This window comes from Sander lucioperca, chromosome 1, assembly GCF_008315115.2.
Source record: "Sander lucioperca isolate FBNREF2018 chromosome 1, SLUC_FBN_1.2, whole genome shotgun sequence".
Lineage (NCBI taxonomy): Eukaryota > Metazoa > Chordata > Actinopteri > Perciformes > Percidae > Sander > Sander lucioperca.
In genome coordinates, this window is record NC_050173.1 from 41183270 (window position 1) to 41208210 (window position 24941).

General features: G+C 38.3%; 2 protein-coding genes across 2 annotated transcripts in view; both read left to right on the forward strand.

Annotated features, from left to right (window-relative positions):
- The window catches only part of rxfp1 (relaxin family peptide receptor 1), a 68182-nt gene extending 60945 nt beyond the window's left edge, over positions 1–7237 (forward strand). The window contains exons 16-18 of the mRNA XM_031317187.2: positions 3057–3467; positions 3680–3898; positions 4754–7237. Coding sequence (XP_031173047.1) covers positions 3057–3467; positions 3680–3898; positions 4754–5151 — 1028 coding nt within the window. The 3' untranslated portion in view covers positions 5152–7237. The remainder of the gene's footprint in view (positions 1–3056; positions 3468–3679; positions 3899–4753) is intronic.
- Positions 7238–8426: 1189 nt separating this feature from the next.
- Positions 8427–24934, forward strand: etfdh (electron transfer flavoprotein dehydrogenase). The gene is made up of 13 exons (XM_031317189.2): positions 8427–8677; positions 9451–9609; positions 10498–10727; positions 11049–11130; positions 12590–12708; positions 13389–13466; positions 15263–15409; positions 15738–15878; positions 17580–17723; positions 19660–19828; positions 20597–20779; positions 21161–21382; positions 24226–24934. Exons 1-13 carry the CDS (start codon positions 8647–8649, stop codon positions 24387–24389), a joined length of 1869 nt encoding a protein of 622 aa, XP_031173049.1. The 5' UTR covers positions 8427–8646; the 3' UTR covers positions 24390–24934.
- Positions 24935–24941: the final 7 nt, after the last annotated feature.

A 24941-nucleotide genomic window follows, 5' to 3' on the forward strand; every position in this document is an offset into this window, starting at 1 on the left:
AGAGGTTTACTCCTCGACGCAGCAGCCACAGTTTCAACTCTGACTTGTGGCCCTTTGCTGCATGTCATTCCCCCTCTCTCCCCCCTCATGTCTTCAGCTGTCCTCTACAAATAAAGGCTTAAAATTGTCATTGAATGGATTTATGCAGGTTTAAAAAACAATGACTTTATTCCAAAGAGATCACTTCCTTTGACTAGTAACTGCTCAGAGAGAGAAAACATAAAAGCACAGAATATATAGGAAATACATGTCTGTGACAACATACTATATGCCTATTCAGACATTTAACATCTATAAGTCAAGTGTATGGACTTACTATAAGTCTCCAAGCAGCTGAGTTCAAAGAGCTCAGAATGTGCAAAAAAAAAGAAATTCTATGATATAGCGGATATCTGCTCTTTCCTGCTCCATCCACAATAAAAGCTAAGCAGAGGATGGCGGTTTTATTCATTATCTCATTTTGGGGCTCACTTGCTTATGTCAATCTTTTAAAAGTATTAGTAGAATGTCAGTAGGTGTTCAGTAGCACACTAATTTCTTGTGACTGAGATCCAGATACAAACCAAAAAAAAAGTAAGACCAAAAATAGTTCAGATATTATTTATTATTTGCTTCTTTTTAACAACAATGAATTATGTCTCTCTGTGCAAGAGTGTTGCTGTTAATCCAGTTATTAATGGGAGTGGAACAAAGTAGAGACGTGAAGATCAAATTTCAGTCACCGGTATTGTGGTTTAGAGCCAAGATTTTTCGTAAAAGAATGGTTCTTTCTGAAATGAACTTGTTTGTGGTAATTCAACATATATTGAGCTTCCAGCCTCTCTGTATTTCACTTTTTCTTTCCTAACACCTTCTTTATTAGTTATTTATCATATTACCTTTTTCTTACTCAACTCAGAGGTCGACTTTAATCTTTTACACCTTGATGTAGCCTACTCGTGGGGTTTTTTATAAAAATGTAGACTGCACATATGTCACATTAAATAACTAAATAACAATTACCAAAGCAGCTACCAAGGCAAACACATAATACGTTGAATCGCATTTAGGGGTATGTGTCAGCTTTAAAGTTGAGAATCATTCAAGTAAAGCACAACAAACTTAGTTGTGCTTTAATGAATAATTGAAATTGAATGAATAATTGCATGGGACAGCTGACGTGAGGCTGTCCCATTCAATGTTCCCACAGCAAGTCTTTAATGATGATATATATTGTGCGTATACTATGCTCTTTGAAGGGCATTTATGTGTCCATATCCACATAAGGAGTTAGTGTTTGAAGTATAAAAGCTTTAACTTAAGTTAGGGCTTGGGGCCAGATTAAAAAACATCTGTGTAGATTTAAAGCCTTAAAGCCAACAGTCTATGCATGAAAGCAGAACTCTGCATATACAGTCTTTCCACTAGATGTACAGAATAAACCCCCCTTATAAATATGTCATAAACCCTCTTGTATAAGTCTTGGTGGGTGGTGATGGCGCAGTGGATGTGACACATGCCTTTGATGTGGGAGATCTGGGTTCAATTCCTACTGCGATACATCAACCAAGGTGTCCCTGAGCAAGACACTTAACCCCTAGTTGCTCCAGAGGCGTGCGACCTCTGACATATGTAGCAATTGTAAGTCGCTTTGGATAAAAATGACATGTAATGTAATGTAATAATGTTCTTTGTCATCATGTAATTACGCGCACATGAGTAATGCCTAGTCTACAATTATTCATAAATATCCATATAGGTGTATGTCAAAGCTATTATCCAATGCATGTCTTTGCCATGTTTCTTAGAGTATGACAACATGTATTCACAACAGAATATAATCATGCAATTTCAAAGGACTAGTTTGACATTTTGGGTCCCATTTTATTCCCTTTCTTGCCGAGAGTTACATTAGAAGATTGATACCACTCTCATATCTGTATGGTAAATATGCCAGCAGCCTGTACGCTTAGCATACACTTTGAAAATTGAGATGCAGCTAGCCTGGCTCTGTCCAAAGTTATAACAAACTTCCTACCAGCACCTCTGAAGCTCACAAATTAATATGTATATTGGTTGTTTAATACAGTCAAAAAACGAAATGTGAAAATGAGAATGTTGCTGTTTTAGTGGGTGTCTTGTGCCAGATTATCCAGGAAGTCTGGCACAAGTATTTTTCATTAATGCACATTTCTATAAATATTATATGAAATTCTATTGAGACTTTTGCTGTGCTAAAAAGACGAATGAGCCCAATAAATGTAGCCCAAATTCCCCTTTTACTCTCATTCTCTTTGACACATTGTTATATAGAAAGGTCTGTGTGTGCTTGAAGTAAAGCATCTTTGGAAGTAAGTACACCTACAACATCTGGCCCTTCTGGTTTTGCAATCAGTAACTGGTAGTTAATATTTTGTGATTATAGACGTGTATGTATCATATAGATGTATCTGCTGGGGTTTGATTATCATGGTTGAGCTGTTGAGATTAAATTCCACTTCAAACACTGCAGCATGACAAGGAGGGTACTAATTTTGATTTCTGAATGTATGCTATTTTTGTATGCATTTATATTATATATTCAGCATGTCAAATAGGCAGCCTAGTACAGAATGTTTCTTGGATCTTGCAATACTCATGCAATGAGTTTGTTTCTCTCCATTTTTCTTTCTTGACAACAAAGCAAAATGCTCTCTGCGCTCTGCTGTAATTTACTTCTTGATCAAAACGGTTCAGAATGTATAAAGCACTAGCTGAATCTTGTGTTTGTTCTTGGTTTCTTTTCTTGTGCATGGATTTCCAAGGTTAGGTGGCTGCTGTCTTTCTTTTCTTTTCATGTAGGGTTATACTTGGTTTAATTCTATTCTCACTTGAAGAAATTGCATTGTGGTTAGGGCTTGGTATCGTTCAAAAATGTTACAAAAACGACTGGGAGAAGCATGCTGTGAGCTTATTGGCTCTTTACTCTCATAGTGTGCTAGATCTGGACATAGCTTTGAAGTTAACCCAGACATCTATACAGTCAACACTGGATATATTCTTAATATATTGTAAATTACAGCTCTCCTTCCTTGCAGGTGCGGACGGGCTGATGGGCATCTACCTTTTCATGATTGGTGCATATGATTTGAAGTTCCGCGGCGAGTACAACCGACACGCTCAGGCCTGGATGGACAGCAGTCAGTGTCAGGTCATTGGCTCTTTGGCCATGCTGTCCACTGAGGTATCCGTCCTTCTCCTCACTTACCTCACTCTGGAGAAATACATCTGCATCGTCTACCCTTTCCAGTACTTGACGCCTGGCTGGCGACGAACTGTCACCATCCTTCTGGGGATATGGGTGTTCGGCTTCATTGTTGCCCTTCTGCCACTGGTGTTCAAGGGGCTATTTCGCAACTTCTATGGGACCAATGGAGTTTGCTTCCCACTGCACTCTGAGCAGCCAGAGACCCTTTGGGCTCATGTTTACTCCATCATCATTTTCCTGGGTGGGCATTTGTTCTTGCAATAGCTTTTTTTCTTGTGTTTATTTTTTGTTTTCTTTATTCTTCATTTACTCTGTAAAGCTTATTGTAAAAGCACAGTCTCATTATTTAGTTAGCATATTTGTATTTATATGTTGGTGAATATATAGCTTTGTTATTATTGTGCATCCACAGTGCAAGTATGAGCTAGAAACTAACCAAATATCTCTCTGCAGGTCTGAACTTGGTGGCATTTCTCATCATTGTCTTAGCCTATGCAAGCATGTTCTACAACATCCAGAGAACAGGGACTCAGACCACTAAATACAGCAACCACATCAAGAAAGAGGTGACCATCGCCAAAAGATTCTTCTCTATTGTCATCACTGACTCCCTTTGCTGGATCCCCATCTTCATCCTCAAGATCCTGTCACTGCTGCAGGTGGAGATTCCCGGTACAGTAGAAGTGCTATAACAATTTCAAGGAAAACTCATAAAGGAATAGTAAAATAAATTTACCGTACCGTATTTAAAAGAATACTCCACTGAAAGTCTACATGTTGAGTATCAAATACGCCCCCTCAGTAGGCTAGTATTGTGGCTCTAAAAAGTTTGTAGCCTGCTCTTTTGCGCAGGAACGGCAGCTGTAGTGTTGAATTTGATGGCGACCAAGATTCACGTTACAAAATATACATCAAAATGGCCATAGAAATTTCTCCAACAGCTACTGCAGCATAATCCACTTCCCTACTGTTGATTCCTATGCTCAGGATGTTCCAAATAGCTGTTGCTTTGCCAATAAATCAAAACAATTGCCACTTTCCACAGCTATGACTCAATAGCATGACACAGAAATGAAGTAGGCCTATATACCAACTTTTTAGAGCCACCATCTTATAGGGAGATGAACTCAAATAAGAGATTTTTGTGGTGGAGTGTCTTCAAAGTATTGCATTTTCTGTGTTATTACATTTCAAAGTAGTCTAGCAGGTATTGATACTAGGTTTGAAATGTTTTAAAGGTACTTTTCACTGTATAAAGAGCATTTAACTGCAGCCATCAGTTTGCACTGTACATACCCAAATGACCCATTAGTGTTGTGCATAATCCAATTTATACATAACCTGGTGAGCCGTGGCTCCCTAGTATCCTGTTAGGATAAAAGGGGTTTTCATTTATTGTATAAAGGGGTTTGATTAAAGGAATTTATGTTGAAGTATTCTCCCAACTCATAACTGTTAACTTAAAATCTTTTAGACCATATACCAGCTGTGTTTTTATTTCTCTCTGTGTCTTTTCTGTCTCTGCAGGTACCATCAGCTCATGGGTGGTCATATTTATTCTGCCCATCAACAGCGCCCTTAACCCCATCCTTTACACATTGACCACACGGCCCTTCAAAGAGACCATTCTGCAGGTATGGGCTAACTACAGGCAAAGGAGGCCTCTGCTCAGCGGTCACCAAGCTCATCATCCGTCGCTCACCTGGCAGGAAATGTGGCCCCTGCAGGAGAACAGCCATGGCCCCGCCACAGGGCACCCGCTGGAAACGACAGGCACGATAGTTAAGCTCACGCCTGTGGAAAATACTAACGAGGGATACAGTGACATTACCACATCCACACAGCAACTCCAGAAGCAACATACAGTGCTGTCAGTATGCTCAAAGAAACAAGCACCCAACACCCACACATACACAAACAAATGATCTGGGTGTTGAATAGCAGATCTACATGGAGCTGTTTGTAATTTCATCAAAACGTTACCTCGTCTGACTAAATGTAATTCAAATTCATTCATTTCAGCAATTAAAAAGACACTGTTTAAAGGGACAGTCCTTGATTTGTGCCCATATTTCTTATTTGTACTAAAAAAAACATTAGTATTCATTATTATCATTGTAAATTCCACTGTGCGCATGTCTTGCCTGAGCAGCAGCCAACACAGCAGTGGATTAAGTCAAAGTGTGGAAATACTTTACATGGCAGTACAGCTCCTCTAATAAAGACTTCATGTTAGCTCCAAAAAGATATCTATCAATACAGAGCAGATGCCATGTTTTCACTAGCTTTCATTGCTCAGTTTAATTTCTCATTGAGGGCTTCATCATTCTTTCTGAAAGTATTCTGTCCGTATTCTGATCAGAATATTAATCTACTATTAAAGTGGCAAGTAAAATTTGGACAGATTCTAACTGAGATAAAAGACAGAATAATTTGTTCGAATCCAATAACTACAGCTCCCATGTACCCTTTGACAGCGCCTCTGTGGCTAAGACTCATTAAATATATTGTTGTTGAATGCTAAAAAAAAAAAATTAATTGTTGAGTGTGTAAGTTCATTTTTGACTTTGGAAACTGTAGTTTGACAACAACAAAAAATATCAAGATTCACTTAATCACTTACCAGCTTTTTCCGGAGCTTTTTAGGCACATCTTGATGGTCTTTCTCATGGAGTTTAAAAAAAAAAAAGTAAGTGTTTATAATCTACAGTAGTAGATTTTTTTTTTTTTTTTGTAATATGGACAAGATAAACCTTATCATGGTATTATAATACCAGTAGCTGTAAATCACCCCATGCTGTGTGGCAGTCAGTGACATTAAAGTGCAATGCTGGTGTACCGATGACACTAATGCAAAGGGATTGTATGGGAGACACATTGCAAAACACCATAGCAATGACAACTTATGTTCCAAAGATGTTCCTAAAAATTTTGAATTATAAATAGAATAATAATTGTAAATTATGTAAACATCAAAAACAGGAACCACTAAGATAGCAGCACATGGGGAAGTAAACTAAAGATAGTAACAGAGTATTCAAAGCTCATTATAGCCTACTGCTCACTATTTATCTGAATGACATTAAACTGAAAAGGACCATGACTGGTATTTGTTTGCTTGTTTTAACTTTGCAGCATGTTCATTGTAGTTCTTAATGCCTTTTCCAGGCCCTGAGCAAGGATGTCTTATGGGAACATTATGTGTCAAGGAAAACTGTAAAATTTGCAGCTTGAGGCTTTGAAGCATCAGTCACTGGACAGTTCTACTGAAGAATATTGAGGAGTGAATCAACCCCGTTTTATGCCTTTCTCTTTTTAAAAGGGAATAGCCATCAGCATACATGTCATGCTGCTAGTTTAATCTTGTATTGATAATAATACATGCAACCTGTTTATTTATGTTTGATCTTTAGTCCATAAAAAAGTATTTTCTGTGTTGCCTCTGCCACCAAAAATTATCTTATGGAAATATTGAATGTAATGTATGAGATATGTCCGGTATGCTTCACAAAGAATGTACTTAATTTGGGCAGAATAGATTTCCCCAGCTGGTCTGGGAGTTTAAACTTGGACTCAACCAACCACTACACCACATGACACATTTTTTACACTGTTCTGTACAGTGAAGATTTGTACAATGACCATAAACTCTTCTGTGCATATTTTGTTTAATGAACTAATGATTCCTGTGGAAATTGATCTTTTCAGACATTGTAAATGTATGAATGTATAGCAAACATGCTAAAGAGAGTAAATTAGTTATTAGAATATGTGAATTCATAGTATGTGCCGTTTGTGTCAATGTTACATTCCCATATGTGCTGAAAAGACTAAGAAGCCAGCAATTTCTTTGAGATATATTGATAGTTTCTGCAGGTTTACATTTAATATTGATAGGTATGTTTAAATATTTGTTGTATTGACTTGTGTCCTACTATAATTACTTACAATGGTAGTTTTTATTTCTTTTTTCTTTTTTTCTTGTGGACAATAAATAGTCCTTCTATCTGCTTGTCGACTTATTTATTTGGTTGATATTGGTTATCTTATTAGTTTGGGCACTGTTTGGATTTTGAAACTGAACCAAACATTTTCTACGTAAATGAAGCACTGTAAAACTGTGTCTTGATTATTTTGACGTAGCCTATTAGAATAGCAAACAATGGTGGGAAAAGGACACAGGTCATTTACGTAAGTAAAAGTAGCAATATCCATGCGTAAAAATACTCCATTGTTTCTACATTTAAAATATGCAAAGGTTATCTTCTGCCGCAGTGACTCGAAAGTGAAAAATAATTAGCCTAATAAATCTGCCCTGTGATTCAGATCAGCTCCAAAATAGAATGGGTTCTTCCTTGGCCCATGCTACACCCTTTCACTGAGTTTCATGGAAATGGGACCTGTATTTCTTCCGTAATCCTACTGACAGAAATAAACAAACTGAAAACAACCTCCTTCTCAGAGGTTATAAAGTTGAAAACAGGAGTTGGCCATGGAAGAACGTGCAAAACTTTGAAATCAGTGGCTATTGGAAAATGTAAAGCCCATTTACACCACTGTGATGAAAATCGTGTAAGTCATTATAATGAGAAACTTTCTCAAAATAATTACTTAATATATTACAATGATGAAAATAATGAGAAACCCTCAAAATAATGAGATAGTATCTCAAAAATACTGAGATAGTATTTCGAAATAATGAGTTAGTAGGCCTATATCAATGAGAAACGTTCTCAAAGTAATAGGCCTATCTCAAATAATGAATTATCTCAAAGATAAAAATAAAGTAAGCTTTCTCGAAATATACTAAGTCATTATTTTGAGACACTATATATTTTGAGATACTAACTTAATATGTTGAGAGGGTTGGTCATTGTTTGGTGTTTGGAGACTATTTAGTCATTATTTGAGATTCTATTATTTTGAGATACTAACTCGTTATTTTGAGAAAGATTCCCATTATTTTTGAGATACTAAACCTTGGCTAAGCTTGATGTGTCTAGCTCCTGAGCTAGACACAGGACCAGTCCACACCATGGATGTATTAAGAGAACAGTCCACACCAAATACATCCATTGTCCAAACTCTTTCCGTAAGGAAACAACCGGTGTACAGTGGCCTGGGATTACTTAATGCATTGCCTGATTCATACACATTACCAGCTCGGATTCACCATGACTCGGACAGAGAGTGAAATGTAGAGATCTACATTTGCGCAGTTACCACTCCGCGCAGCAGCGCAGCTTTGGACGCGCTCGAATGTCTGTGTTATGAGACGTATTTGGAAGGTAGCTATCTGGACTCGACATTTGTTTGCTAAGAGGGTTACACGAACTGTTCACTGACAGTCAAGTGAGGGCACCACACCGCAACTTCACTTCGGTTGGTATAAAAATTAATCCCGCTGGAGCTGACAGATAATGTTTCCAGCCAGCAGATATTCAAGTAAAGGTACGTCAGCTTATGACTTGTTAACTAGCACATTGCGAGCCTGCTGTTTTACCGACAGATTTGTCAAATGTCGCTAACGTTGCACATTTATACAACGTTACTGACCACAGCCTATTAGGGTGCTGAATATGTGTCCTTTGTGCACAGCTTTGTTTTTAGGCTTCCTACATATTCTAGCCTTATCATTAGGCAAACAGTCCAGCATGCTTATGTATGTTAGCATCAAGCTAAAATGTAGGTCAAAGTTGAACTAACATATAACGTTAGGTCACTTGAACGAGTGTCCTTGTCCTGGGTTATACATCCAATGGCTTTTCAGAAATATACTGGTGTTATTAGCAATATTATTATATAATATTGTTTTGTCATCGAAGGTGTTAGATTATGTTTATTCTCAGCTTTGGACTTTGAAATCAACTTAGCTGTGGTTACACATATATAACTCTGCTAGCTAGCATGGTGCAGCTAACGTTACTGCAACTCTGTGACAGCTGCTGCTTTTCATTTCCACTACATTAGCTAACGTTAACAGTATCTATCTTTTTCTTGTTTGTTTGAGGTGTTGTGTTTTAAGAAGCCCCTTGATATAGCTAGTGTGCCACCTGCTTAAACCTGTAATGCTTGTATTTATTTTTCCTTTAAATGTGTGCCATTTGTGGTTTATCATTTGGGAACCAGATCAGGCTCAACAAAACCAGTGAGCACAGTAGTATACAGCCACATTCCCACCAGTTTCAGCTGGTCTTAAATGGGAACTGTTTTCTCTCTTGCAGCCCACAGGTGTATCAGGGCATTGAAGACTGTACAGACAGAGCATGCTGCCCCTCAGCTGTACACAACATTACACAGAAGGAAATGCTCTTCGGTGTCAACACCCCGCATCACAACACACTACACCATCCATTCTCGAGATAAAGATTCAAGATGGGAAGGTAAGACACTGTACTATCTAAAGTTACTTCAAAGTTAGAATTGCCATTTAGATGATCTAGGCTAGAAATCCACTGGCACCCTTGAGAGATTAATCTTTTTGTAGCTTGATCTGTGTTGTGTCATGTCAATAACAACATAGTCTATGAATAACCATCTTTACCGCACTCTAGTGTCCCTGTCAGGAGTCTAATCCTGTTTTTGTCCATATTTGAAATATGATGTTTACAATGAATAAAAGTAACCCAGTCGTCATATAACTGTCATTCATTAGCCAACTTTATGCTTGTATGTACAGGAATGTTACTTCTACGTTTGTTTTTGTTTTTCCTACACTAAAAAAAAAGCTTACAGTACACTTTTATCTTATGATATGCCTGCAACAAAAGTATTCAAGCTAGTTAGACTTGCTTGAAAACTGGAATTATTAAGATAATATAGCTTGATTTACACCTTTCCTTTTACTATAATATGTTTGAATTGTGGCCTTTGGTGTTGTAAATCCAGAGAAAGCGAAGTGTTAGAGTGGATTTGCAGTGACTGGAAGGTTTGACAGGTAGTTTGATCCAAACTAAACCTATGAGCATGAACTAATGTTTTTTTTTCCCCAAAATGTGTTTCACATTGTGAAGAATCTGTGTGAATAATCCCAAAAATGTATTACCTTTGCTTATTGAATTTAACTTTGGTACCACAGTTTGTCATTAGTTTGGTAGTTTGGTTGGCTTCCCCTGCAAATAGAACCCTACCTAATCCTGCCAGCTTTGGTGCAAGGCTTTGCTGGGTGTGCCTCACAGAGCTGCAGCAATCATTTAAAAAATATTGCCAACTAAATCAGAATGCAGTGCCTCTCTCGTTCTCAATATTTCTTTCTCATGGTCCTTTCCCAGGGATCGAAATGGAAAGGTTTGCCGATGAGGCAGATGTGGTGATAGTTGGTGGAGGCCCTGCCGGTCTTTCCGCAGCCATTCGCCTGAAGCAGCTAGCCAACGAACATGAGAAGGAGCTGCGAGTGTGCCTTGTGGAGAAGGCCTCTCAGATTGGAGCACACACCCTGTCAGGAGCCTGTTTGGAGCCCACTGCCCTCAGCGAACTCTTTCCTGACTGGAAGGAACGAGGAGTGAGTGTCTTATTCAACAATTCTCTCTTCCTGAGTTTAGTGTATAGATTGGTAAAATGCCCTCTTCTATACCATAAGGGATGGTTACATCAGGTGTTCCACGTGTATGTTGGGTAATATATTACGTGACAACAATTGTCAACAATGGTTTATCTAACAATGCTACACATACTGTACACAGGAATACAGTCAAGATTAGTCATCAACATTTGCATACACCTACACTGGCTATATGTATAAAGGAATATGCATGTATTTATACACCCAAATCCCTATGAAGTAAACATTTTAGCAATTGTTCACATTGTTCTTTTACCTCAGGCACCCATGAACACTCCAGTGACTGAAGATGTGTTCAGCATTTTAACGGAGAAACACAGAATCCCTGTCCCCATTTTGCCAGGTAAAAGCCTGTTTTATTCTCTTTGAATAATAATGGTGACCATTGGTATGGTAAGGCAATAACACATTCTGCCCCACATAGAGGGTGTGTTATTGATATCAGAGATCAGAAGGACATTTGTAAATATTAGTTATTTACCACTGGGAGAAAAGAGGCTCCAAACAGGTAAAAACAGGTAAAACCATGACCTGTAAGGTTTCATTTTACCGGTCAAATGGGAAAAGTTCCGGTCAAATATTTTCTGTTTATTGCCCTTAAAAACAATAGCTAGGTGGCCGGGTTAGCTCAGTTGGCAGTAGGCAAGCTATATATAAAGAATAATACCATCAAGGGATGTAGATTTATACTATTTTTATTTGAATGTAGGCTACTTGCTACAGGCAGAGAGGGCAAAATAATTAAATCAATGCACATAATTGTACCGATCTGAATTAAAATAGGCCTATTTTCCATTCGCTAGGCTGAGGAAATAAAACAATACAAACTACAGTACAAACAAACTGACTCATGAAATTATCAAGTGCCGACTACAATCAAAATAATTGTATTGTATAATTGCAAGTCGCGATGCGCATAAGCCTCTGCCTGACGGCACTGCGCTGTTTTGATGCAGTTCTGCAGGGAGAAGCCATTCTCTGCTGGCACACTGGAGGCAGGTTTTACACATGCTACTTTGGCCAGTTTGACCCACTCCAGATATATTTAACTGTAATCCCAATAAGAACCTCGCAGGCTGTTGACAAAGTCAAGCATCCGTACCCGCGGACGGCTGTAATCATATCTTAATGTGCATCTGTGGCATTAATGAGAGCAGCCGTAGCTGGTGCCGACTGGTCCTTGCTGACAATTTCTGCTTGGTTTTATAAAGTAATTCACAACATTTCCCTGTTTTGACTTTCCCGCTTGCTTATCTCCGTTTGTTGTAAATCTATGGTAGTCTTCTGCATTCAATCAGAGCGAGAACGCAACATATAGTTTTTCCTTTATCACATACGCTACAGTCTACAGTCATTAATGTCTAAATGAAAAAAATGATTGGTCATTGTTTTTGACATCATTGCAGTTCTTGTTAATAGAATGGAATATATGAAAATCACTAACTTATTTTAATACAATTCAAATTGTGCAATGGGAATTATTTCCACCAGTCATTTGGTCCAGAGACAATTACAATTTTCAGTCCATATCATTTTTTTTTCCAGTCAATGACCGGTAATTACTGGACAATGGAAACTCAGGTGTGGAGGGAGCAAACATATTGTATCCCTAAAAGAATTATGAGATAACAATGCAACATTCTTCAAAGGCACTCTCTGAATATAACCACAAAGGTTGCCACACCACTAAAGTTTTAAACCGAGGAAACTTGCTATCAAGCAAATTGTACCTTGACAAAAAGATGGGGAAAGTATCATTCTGGTTTGTGGATTTGTACTGAGGTTTTTCTCGTTGTCTGTAGGTCTGCCCATGAGGAACCATGGTAACTACATTGTGAGGCTGGGGAACTTTGTGCACTGGCTGGGCGAGCAGGCCGAGGAGCTCGGAGTGGAGCTGTACCCTGGTTATGCCGCAGCTGAGGTGAGACCTCCTTTGCATTTCTTTGATGTACTGTATGACAATTTGCATGCAATACAAATATCTTAAACACTTTTTGCCTGTGTCTTTTCCTTTTTGTCTTTCTCAAAATGCACTGTAGTTAGGTAGGTTGACTATGGCTATGTAGATCATATGTCCATGAAACACAGTATCTCGACCTCCCTTGGTCTGATTTTTACAAAGCCTGGTGAGATCACTTTTTAGGCGTTTTGCTGTTGTTTTTTTAATTGTATCGTTTGGCCTGATTTACGTACTATAATAATTTATCAAACTTAAAAACCTTTAAAAGACCATCTACTATAAGTTTGATGATTCATGGAAGAATGATGGGGAGTTGCTTTAAACTGTTATTTCTGGCTTACTTTGTTCACAACAGTAAACTTTCCCACATTGTTTTTTAACTAATAACTAATTTGTATTCCATTTTCATCCTGGGCTAAAAAAAAAAGTCCTTCACAGGCATACATATACGCATGCATTTTCATTTCTTTTACGGGTTAATCAATTTCATTAAATTAATTATTATTATTGGCTGATTATATTTTAACCTGTATCAATGGACAAGTCAATTGTTAAGGCAAAATGTATATAATCCAGTAATCCGTGCCCCCTTAACATGTTTACAGCTAGTGTTAACCTTTATCTGTATTACATTTGTCAAGGTTTTGTTTCATGAAGATGGAAGTGTAAAAGGAATTGCCACCAATGATGTAGGCATCGCCAAAGACGGCTCACCAAAGGTATTGTGCAGTAAAACATTTATTTTATAATACTGTCCACCTGTAGTCCCTTTGTCACTACTTCATTGTTTAATGAAGTACACAAATATAGACCACTCTTCACATATAAACATGAATCGCCTGCATACATCAGGCCCTTTTGAAAGGATATTAAGGAAACAAACGAACAAACTTGTTTTGACCTATAAAGCATACAACTTCTGGAGTTTGTATGTTGCTTCAAAGAAAGAATGAAATTGTTTCTCGTTCTCGTACTGAGGTGGAGTTGTTAATGCTCCTTTTCAGGCCCTGTTTACACAAATATGCTCGCGGGTGAAAACGACAAAATATTTTATCAGATGTGCCTTTCGTTTAGACGCAGACGGCATTTTGGGGGCTTAAAAACGCAAAAAAAGTGCAACCACCCTCCAGAGTGGAAATCTTAAAAACGCTCCACCGTCGTGTCTGCATTGTTTGGAGCAATAACTCCACCTCCTCGTCTGTCCAGACAAAATTGTCAGCTTTTGTTGTTCGCTTCACGCTACTAGGGAATGACATCTTTCCATTAAAGATTTCAGTTTGAGCATTTATATTTAAGCTTTGCATTTTAAATTTGACTTTTTACTTTGTCACTTTACATTTTGAAATTATCATTTTACATTTCAACTTTGCTTTTTCAGTTTCCTTTTTCTTTTTTAAATTGAATTATGGCATGATTATTCCTAGTAGCGTAGTAAAATAATATTTTTAATTTGATCTCTTTTCGTTTTCTCTTTGGACTATCAATTTGAATTATGAATAAGTATATCCTCCATAGTAACATACATACATGTTTATTAGGGCAATATAATGAAGGTTGTTCTCCTTTGGGTCCCAGTCTGTTTTAGAGTGGATTTTAAAATTTTAATGATCGCTTTTAAGGTTTGTATGGGGATAGCTCTAAAATATATAGCTGAACTTTGTACTCCATACAAGTCTAGACGTAACCTGAGATCCTCTGGTAGGTCACTCTTAGTCATTCCCTGGTCAAACCTGAAAACTAAAGGTGATCGGGACTTTTCTGTTTAGGCCCCTCCGTTGTGGAATGATTTGACGGAGGAGACCAGGGAAGCCAGAACACTGTCTTCTTTTAAGTCTCTTTTAAAAACTCAGTATTTTGCTTTTTATTGATTTTATCGTTCTTTGTTTATCTTTCATTTTGTCTTGCTTTAAAGCAGCACTAAAGAACTTTTCAGCTTTGGTCCCGCTACAGGTTGGAAGCGGAATTGTCCATTACCGCTGTTGTAATGTCTCATTATGTCTCATTCGAACTACAGAGCGCTACCCGATCTGGCAAACTTGCATAGTGCGGTTATAGACGATAGAGGGCCGCAAAGCGAATGCAGAAGTGCGGTTCACCCTGTTATGAGTTGATGAACCACTAAAACAATTTTGGAAACATTATTTTAAGTACATTATTTTTTGGTGCAAGTTTGCCAGATCGGGTAGCAGATCTGTAGTTTGAATGAGACATAAGAATAATGGTAATGGTAATGGACAAGTCCACTTCCAACCTGTAGGGGGACTGAAGCAGAAAAGATCTTTAGTGTTGCTTTAAAAAAAAAAAACGTGTACCTTTTGTTTTTGAAAAGTGCTTTATAAATAAAGGTATTATTATTTAGAAGGTAGGATTTTATGATTTTGTACAGGTAATGTTTTTCCTTTTTTGTCTGATTATACCAAATGTTGTTTTCCTCCACGTAAAAAGTGATTAATTGATTGTTAACCCTACTAACCTAACTACTACTACTACTACTACTGTTCTTCACTTGCTTCAGGATGTCTTTGAGAGAGGAATGGAGCTCCATGCTAAAGTCACGTTGTTTGGAGAGGGCTGTCATGGCCATTTGGCCAAGCAGCTATACAAGCAATTCAACCTGCGTGAGAACTGTGAACCCCAGACCTACGCCATTGGCCTGAAGGAGGTAAATACGATGTACCGCCCACATAAAGATTTGGTTTCGCCTTAATCTGGTTTGACTGATCATTCCTAATGAGTAAAGTCCATTCTGGGGAGAGTGATCAAAGTGGTTGTTGTAATGTTGTTTCTACACATACAAACTTACACTTTAAATTCTTGTTTTATTTCAATCACACTAGAAAACATACAGTAAATGCAAGTAGTAGAGAGGCATGCTCACTCTTTTTTTTATAGTAAAGCCGAACATATTCCGTGTCAGCAGGAAAGTATGGATTAATAGATTTAAAGGAATCCTCTGCTTGTTGATAACTTTTATCCCCTCTGTTTTTTAGGTATGGGTGATTGATGAGAAGAAGTGGAGGCCAGGCAGAGTGGAGCATTCTGTGGGCTGGCCCCTGAACAGAAACACATATGGAGGATCCTTCCTGTATCACCTGAATGAAGGAGAGCCACTAGTTGCCTTGGGCTTTGTGGTGAGTGGCTTTGTACACATACTGACAATGAAATAAACAGATGTGACAGCTGGATGCCATGCAAGCAGGAAATAATAACAGCTTGAGCTTCTGAGTAAATAGGCGAGCCGTGTGGAGTTTTACATTATTACTGTTAATTATTGATCCTGCTTAGGAAAAACAGATAAAACCTTAAATTGATTTGTTTCTGTATTAGTCTACTCTCAATACTCCGTAACAACAAAGTAAAAGCATGACTTTTACATTTTTTGTAAACAAATTAAAGGAAAAGGCATTTTATGTGCATAAATTCAGAATAATCACTGACAGTGATTACAGCTTTAAATCTGTTCACTTTTCCGTTTTGCACACATGGACTGAGCCGGTCGCTCCCACTGTTTTTTGCAGATTCTCTTAAGCTCTGTCAGACTGGTCACATTTATAACTCATCACAAAGTAATCCCAAGCCCAGTTTAAACCAAAGATTCGCAACGGGACGAAACCGTTTTAGAACGTTGCAGTGGTTTGAACTGGCCCATCTCAACTCGACTCAAGCCCGCTGATGGCGTGGCCTGCGACTCAGCTGGTCAAAATGCCAGAGGCTGTTTTTTAGGACGTAAGGGACGTCACCTGTTTCAACAGCCAATAGCGAAGTCAGCTTGTAAAGTCAGCTACGAACTATAGTAATAAAATGATCCATAATCCATTTTTTTCTATGTTACAAACAGTCAAGTAGTCGAAATGGCACAATTTTAGACTGAGGCTCAACGACCTCCCGCGAGCACGGTGCCGTTATATGGTCGAGCGAGCTAGAGAGTGACTGAAGAGAGGGAGCGGCGTTAGAACAAAGCAGTGAATCAGAGAAATAAAACGTTCTTGCCGTTTTATCACTACTAGAAATATACTGTTTCGTCATATTGGTGTAAACTGGCAAGTTTCAGAACGTTGCAGACTGGCGCGTCGCAAGAAGTAAGTTTCTTGTCGTCGCAAATCTAAACTGGGCTTAAAGGTGCTCTAAGCGATGTTGGGTGACGCCACTTCTTGTTGATGTTCAAAGTATTTTCAAACAAAACGAGGCTAGCTCGCCCCTCCCTCCTCCTCATCCCGTCCCCTCTCCCTCCCTTACATGCTTCCGCGCACTAACCCCCCGACCCCCACCCCCAAATCCTTCTTGTCGGTTACTGGCTGGAACGCTGGAACTCTGTTATGTTTCGTGGTGCAGGTTGGCGCAGTTTGTTTTTGTTGCCGTTTGTGGAGCCTGGGCTGTCTACAGAGACCACGGTTAGTGAGGAGATGTTTGCTGTATGTGACAAAAAATGTTGTAGCCTAAAAAACGCTTGACATCGCTTAGAGCACCTTTTAAGAGGACGACAGAGGTCCTTGACCTGGTTTTGGTTTACCAGTGACACGCACTTTCAACTTTGATAACTATATGTAATTTTAAGTTTCTGTAGGTGACCTTCTAACTAGAGACAACAAAATACAAAATTTGTATTGATAATTCCAAAAGTCTAAAGCTTGTCTAGGTTGATGGCAAAATTGCAACACTAACACAAGGAAATGTGGAAAAACTAATTGGATTTTAATTCTTTTCTAGGCCAAAGTAGCTTCAGAAAACACTCAATCACTCAACCTTTTCCTACTTTATATTTGTCTACTAGGTTTATTATACCGGTTTTGTTAAATGACTTTGATTAAACTGGCATTTTTTTCCCACTCCAGGTTGGTCTAGACTACACAAACCCTTACCTGAGCCCCTTTAGGGAGTTCCAGCGCTGGAAACATCATCCCTCCGTAGCTCCCACACTGGAGGGAGGCAGCAGAATTGCATATGGAGCCAGGGCATTGAACGAGGGAGGAATACAGGTATGTATAGGTCACGTTGCACATTTTCATTAAACATGCTTGTCGTTAACTTGCTTGAACCCTAAAACAAACTGACCTAATCTAAATGTCAAGTCAGTTTATTTATCGAGCACATTTAAAACCAACCCAGGGTGAACAAAGTGCTGTACAAAGTTATATTATGTTATAAAAACAAACAATGACAATAAAAATATAGACACAATGAACATCATACAAACACACTTCTATACAAATGTCCCTAAACTAAATCATACGCCAAAGAATAAAAATGTGTTTTAAGACGAGACTTAAAGATCTCGGCAGTAGACGAAGACCTAATATGAATGGGGAAATTGTTCCAGAGTCTCAGGGCCACAACAGAGAAGGCACGATCACCCTTTGTTTTCATCCGAGACTGTGGAATAGCTAAAAGGAACTGATTAGACGATCTTAGGTTCTTGGAGGAGTGATGTAGGGTAAGGAGATCAGCAATATATAAAGGGGCCAATCCATGTAATGCCTTAAAAACAAGTAACATTACCTTAAAATTGATTCTATGAGTGGTAACCAGTGAAGAGAAGCCAGTATCGGGGAGCTATGAGCTCTCCTTCTGGTACCAGTCAACAATCTAGCAGCCACATTCTGGACAAGCTGCAGGCGTCAAAAGATTGAGTGAGAGTGCAGCTATGTCACTGGAGGAAGCACAACATTCCTTTGCAGTTTATATTTGTGAAATACAGGGAAGACTGTTGTGCATGACTCCATTAAACTAGCCAGTTTCTCTACAGGGATTGTTTAAATGTATTCCTACTTTCATATTTAATTAAAGCCATCAGCAGATTCTACATTTAGAATCTAATTTACGCAGCAAACAAATCGATGTTGTTCCAGCAGAATGACAACAGAAACAAGCTACTAATTAAATCAAGTTATTGAAATGTTTTCACTGCTACGGATACATTACTGTGTTTTAGTATTATTTGTTGTATTCATCAAATGTGTCTGTGAGGCTTTGAAAATTGTTAGTTTGATTTCTCTAATCTATGTTGGTTTCTGGTGCGTCCTCAGTCAGCCTCATTGTATTCTTACTGTATTTTAATAGTGAAAGTTTTTAGGCGAGGATAGATAACGTCCTTTTGATCTGTCAGATACGCAATATCACGCTTAATGGGAAAAGATTTTAGATTAGATTTCAAATATGATTTAATTAAAACATTAGGTTATTTCAGTAACCTAGTGTTGAGTAGTTTCATTGTTTTAACTGATAATAAAAAATAAAATAAAAGTGTCATGTTAATACAGTGGTGCTCATAAGTTTATGAACCCATGCTAAAGTTGACTAAAAAGAGGAATAAAAAAATTCATCTTTTGGAAATTGATCTTAATAAATTAATGAATAATTTAAAAAAAAAAAATTAGGAAAAATCCAACCTGTAAAGACACCAATTTTCTTTGTGAATGAATAATGTATCGTAAATTAATAAATGTTCTTGCTTAAAATACAGGGGCATAAGTAAGTACACCCCTACGTTAAATTCCCATAGAGGCAGGCAGATTTTTATTTTTAAAGGCCAGTTATTTCATGGATCCAGGATACTATTCATCCTGATAAAGTTCCCTTGGCCTTTGGAATTAAAATAGCCCCAAATCATCACATACCCTTCACCATACCTAGAGATTGGCATGGGGTACTTTCCATAAAATCATCTCTCAATGCAAATCAAACCAGCTATTAGGCTAACTGAAATAAAACCATGCCAATCAAGAAATGCCAATAAACTAGAGCACGTTTTTCTCCCATCCCGGAATGCTGTGTGGCCTAGCCTGACCCCCCTCCGCAGCGCTGTGGAAGAAGGTCTGGCAAAGCGAGACTACTTCGTGGCTGATAACATCCAGGAGAATTATGGATATACTAAAAAAAAAAAATGAACATGAACTCGCTCCTCTTCCTCTCCAGTCTATACCGAAGCTGACTTTCCCTGGAGGGCTACTGATAGGTTGCAGCCCCGGCTTCATGAACGTCCCAAAGATCAAAGGCACCCACACAGCCATGAAGAGTGGCATGCTGGCGGCTGAGGCCATTTTCCCCAAAGTCACCGCAGAGGGCCTGGATTCCGAGACAACAGGTACAGCAGTCATAATAGCATCACCAGTAGCCATTTGTATTTTATTCCAGGTACTCCATGATGAGTCACATCTAATTTCAGAAACCACGCTGTACCAGGTGTAGAGAAAGTGACGTCCTCATGGAGAAAATGACATTTACACTGAAGTTACATAATCACAAACACAAGGCTAGGTGGAATGCCAGGTAGCAACATTTGTCAGCTATAAAAGGTCAGGCAATAAACTCTTTAATATCAGTTTTCAAAGCAACCTGAGGATTTAACAGAGGTCGGAAGGGGACAAATTCTTGTAGGTATATCAATCAAAAAAAATCTGCAGTGTCAATAAAAATGTCAGTAAGGCACATTCTCAAGAATCATCATCTTTGTAGCACTGCGGTGACTTATTTAGCACAAAGAAGAAAAAAAAAAAAGAATGGACTTTTATTTATAGATAATAAATACAAATTGTCTGTAGTCAGGAAAACAAAAGAACACACAAATATTAAGAGTTAGTTCACCCAAATGACTTAATTACTCCTAGTAGTATTGTGTGCAGATAGTTTGGGTTTTATGTACCAGAGTTTTAAATGTGAAAACGTCTGCCACCACTCCAATTAGACAGGTGTTTTCATAGGGATTCTTTTTTTCCAATGGGAAAGATTAAACCTCCATATTCCTGGAACTGGGTTGTCATTCTTTTATAAATCTTTGTGCTATCATTGTGCAGACATTTAACATGACAAACAGCAGAGCAGAAATTCAATTACAATACTTAAATCTTCCCAGGACTCCATGTACCCGAGTACGCTGAGGCTTTAAAGAACTCGTGGGTCTGGAAAGAGCTGCATTCAGTGAGAAACATCCGGCCGTCCTTCCACAATTACTTTGGCCTGTACGGTGGCATGATCTACACTGGAGTTTTCTACTGGATCTTCAGAGGAAAAGAGCCGTGGACACTCAAACACGCTGGTGAGTATCATTGTACAGCTTGGTGTTAACTCAGACCTTTGTTTTGATTTGTATGCATTTAGTGGATCTCTCTATTGAACGCTCTATTGGTGTAGCCTAAATTAGACAAAAAAGGAGAATCATTTGTTACTACTACTACTACTACTACTTGTTCATGTGTTGATAGAGTTGCTGTAATGAAAATAAGCAGTAATAATCAGTGTATTGACCTTAGCTATATGTTTAATGAATTGTTCTTCTTTCAATGTGGTTTAGTTGTGCTGCTGCAGATCAGCAGCACAGCACAATGCCAGGGGTTTGTCTTTAGGTGAGGTGTGAGGTCGTCCTATCTCAGCAGAAAAACTCAACATTTTGTAATCGTCTGTGCTCGATCTGTCTCAGGCCTTGATGCCAACCAGCTGAAACCGGCTAAAGAGTGTACACCTATTGAATACCCCAAGCCTGATGGCAAGATAAGCTTTGACCTGCTCTCCTCTGTGGCTCTGAGTGGCACCAACCACGAGGGGGACCAGCCCCCCCACCTGACCCTAAAGAATGACAGCGTCCCGGTCGAAAGGAACCTGGCCATATACGATGGGCCCGAGCAGCGTTTCTGCCCTGCAGGTAAGCCATCGTGGCCTCTGAAGAGCATCCCCCACACAGTCTATTACAGTGCAGATACAAGTCAATCTTTTCCACATACTAAAGTGAGAAAGTAAATTCAGAATAGAATACCTTTTATTGTCATTGCACCTTGTACACTGGAATTTTGGAATGTTTGCTTGATCGGGGACTTAAATGATTAATTCATAATCAGAATAATTGTCAATTACTTTTCTCACATTGAGCATCACTGCAGACTCTTGTTTGCTCTTGTTGCTTTCAAGATTTTAAACCTAACTGCCAGCTGTTAAATTTCTATGTCTCTGCTAAATTCAAAACTGTGTACAACCATGTGTGAACATGCTGGATTTTAATGAGAAAATGCGTCATGGTGACAGCCTAATTTTCAGCAGAGTCTAATTGTTCGGAGAGATATTAAATTGCATTTTTACAGAACAGAAAACATTGCAATACCTTACTTGTGTTCTAAAGGCAATGAACTGGAACTGCTAATTCTAAATGTCTAAAAACAAAACAAAAAAGTCTTAAAAAGTGCAAAGAAAAAAAAAAAGTGTTTGCTGTAGAAATGAGTTGCAATAATTGAAATCCTTCTGAGAGCATGTGTTTTAACACAAGGTCTCCAGATAAAGACAAACACAAAGAACGTTCCTAACGTGAACAAACGCAGCTGTTTTTGGCTCACAGAGGTGAGCCATGACAAAGAGCAGGGGAGATTGGGTAAAGCAGGACAGCAATTACTTCAGAATGTCAGTGCATGCTGCAGCTTTGGAAAGTTAATCATTTTTATAATTAGTTAGCTCAGCATTGTTGGCTGGCATGAATTCATGGTGTATTGTAAATGGCAAAGGCAAAAAGTGCAAAAGTGACCACTGTTAATATTATCTAAACTTTGGAATATATAACTTTCCCTTTAAAGCCTAAAGGGTAGGTTCACTGTTTTTCAACCCTGACCTTTATAAAACTCATTTAGAGTCATATAGAATACGTCACCAACAGACGAATCCGTGCTGTAGGCAGAGGTAATTAAGCTGCATTAACACTGTAGTGTATGGAAAGCTTTAGGTTTTAATTACTTCTGTACAATTTTTGCCATGAAATATGTCCACAAGATCCTGTAGAACTTGTTACCTGTACTAATTGACTATCTTTTTTTTTTTTTTTTTTAACTAACTTCTCAACTAAATTTACCCGTTTTTATAGAGACCTAGATGTCGTCTTTATTTGCAAATAGCATCAAATTATCAGGCTCGAACAATGATCTTTATCCCAAAGCCATTGTCGGCAATTTCAAACAAGTGTTTTGAGACCAATAATGATCCACACTGCTGCCTTAATCATCTGCGAATCAATCGAGATCAATCTAAGAATGCACGTTCAAAAGAGAGCCAGTGAAACGGCATTTTGCAATCAATGACCAAAGCCATTGTCATCTGCAATTTCAAAGTGTTTTGAGACCAATAATGATCCACACTGCGGCCTTAATCATCTGTGAATCAATCGTGATCAGTCTAAGAACGCACGTTCAAAAGAGAGCCGGTGAAACGGCATTTTGCAATTAGCGACCAAAGCCGTCTACAATCAACTCCGCTATCTTTCATGTAAACATTTTGTTGCTGTAGCGGGCAACAGTCAGTAAACTTTTCAGCTTTAAAACCAAATGCGTTGAGGCATTCATTTATACCACGATTAAAACGAGGAGGCTCCGATGTGTCCACATCGCACTGCTGCTGAAAAGAGTTCCCACACCATGTTTCATGTAAAGTAGGGTTGGAAATTATAGGGTATCTCAGTTTTATCATGGGTATCATACGAGAACCAATGATAGTACATTCATTCCTGCATTGATTACTTGTGTTGTACACTGTAATGTTCCTTGTTCATGTCTTTAGAAGAAAAGAAAACCCCCTGATCAGGGCCCGTACTTATCAAGCCTCTGAGAATTACTCACACTGCTAAGAATTGACTTAAGAATAAAAAAAAAATCTTTGCTCAAAACTGTGCTTAAAAGTTAGTTATCAAGCATCTCAGTCAAAATTGAAGTGAAGTGTAGGACTATATCTTAAGTGTCAGTCTTAGAGATGATTCACGACACAAACGGGATTTTGGATGACCACATAGGCATGGACCAATCACTGAATAGATTTCCTTATTTAAGAATATTCTCAGATAAATTCACATTGAATGGCGAAATTCCTAAGAGGAGTTTACATTTAACACACATTTGACAATAAAGAATTTTTCAAGAGAATACACTATGAAATGCACAGTGGAAATGAAAGATAAACACGTTTTCCACCATGTCCTAATCACACAGCCATCTTCTAACCTCCTCACCACAGGGCTTCTCAGGTGCTGCGAGCAAATCACTCCGCAGAAGTAGCAGTGCTTCGCCTTCTGAGAATTAGTTTCCAGTTTGTATACGGTTAGAAGATGGCTGCTCATGTGACCTTGTTATTTGTACACGCTGTGACTATACAAATCACAACATGTAAATAGGAAAATGTTGCCGTTATTTGTCACTTATTGGGAGCAGTAGGCTAGTTGGAGCCGATTACCTCCAGGATCTGTGCTAAGCTAGGCTAACGGTGGGGGCATCAGAGTTACAACATGCACAGAGATGAGAAGGGTATGTATGGACTTATCTAACTCTGGGGGTTACAGTGAATAAGATAAAGTCCCAGTAAGTTATCGTGTTCCTTTAAGACTAAAATGGCACTTTGAGAAGCTTGATAAATACGGGCCCAGGACAGAAAGTGGAACACAAAAATAATGGAAATATTTCACATCCTGTTACATAACTAGTTTACTTTTTTTTTTTTTTTTATCTCTACCAACCCTCACAGGTGTGTACGAGTATGTTCCCCTGGAAACTGGAGATGGGATGAGATTGCAGATAAACGCTCAGAACTGTGTCCACTGTAAGACCTGTGATATCAAGGACCCAAGCCAAAACATCAACTGGGTTGTGCCTGAAGGCGGCGGAGGACCAGCCTACAATGGAATGTGAACTCCTGTTTTATTTTTTATTTTTTTTTTAAACCTTTTTTGTCTAGAAAGATAACTCTAAGTATTATTCAGGATTGCAGTACTTGCCAGTGAGGGCAAATGTGCCTAAGTATACAACACAAAATAACTAGCTACAAAAAAAGTAAAATTAGAAGAAAGCAAGGATATTAGAAAAGAAACTACATTTTGTTAGACATGAATACGTAACTTATACAGTGGAATATCAACTTTAAAATGTGGCAAATACAGGACCATATATGAAACCTGTCACATTTTGTTTTTGCCTCACTGCCATAAGATTCCCATTTTGGGCATTTAACATATTTTAAAAGTGGCTCTTTTGTGTTTGAAAAAACTACTTGACTAACTGTAATACTTAATATATTTCCTTTAAAATCATCTGTAATGAAGAAGCAAACGGGCTGTTCTCAAATTAAGGTTTATTTTTGCATTTATTCCAGGTATATTTGGACAGCATTTGATCCGTATTGTACATAAAATCATTAGATGATATCACAGTAATGAATAAAGAACTCTTGACTGTTATCCCTTT

What these genes read in the sequence shown, in the direction of transcription:
- etfdh (XM_031317189.2), top strand. Translation starts at nt 8,647, where the DNA reads ATGTTTCCAGCCAGCAGATATTCAAGTAAAG. An exon ending in CTGGTTATGCCGCAGCTGAG is followed by an intron (nt 12,709 to 13,388) that starts GTGAGACCTCCT and finishes ACATTTGTCAAG; the next exon opens with GTTTTGTTTCATGAAGATGG. An exon ending in TAGTTGCCTTGGGCTTTGTG is followed by an intron (nt 15,879 to 17,579) that starts GTGAGTGGCTTT and finishes TTCCCACTCCAG; the next exon opens with GTTGGTCTAGACTACACAAA.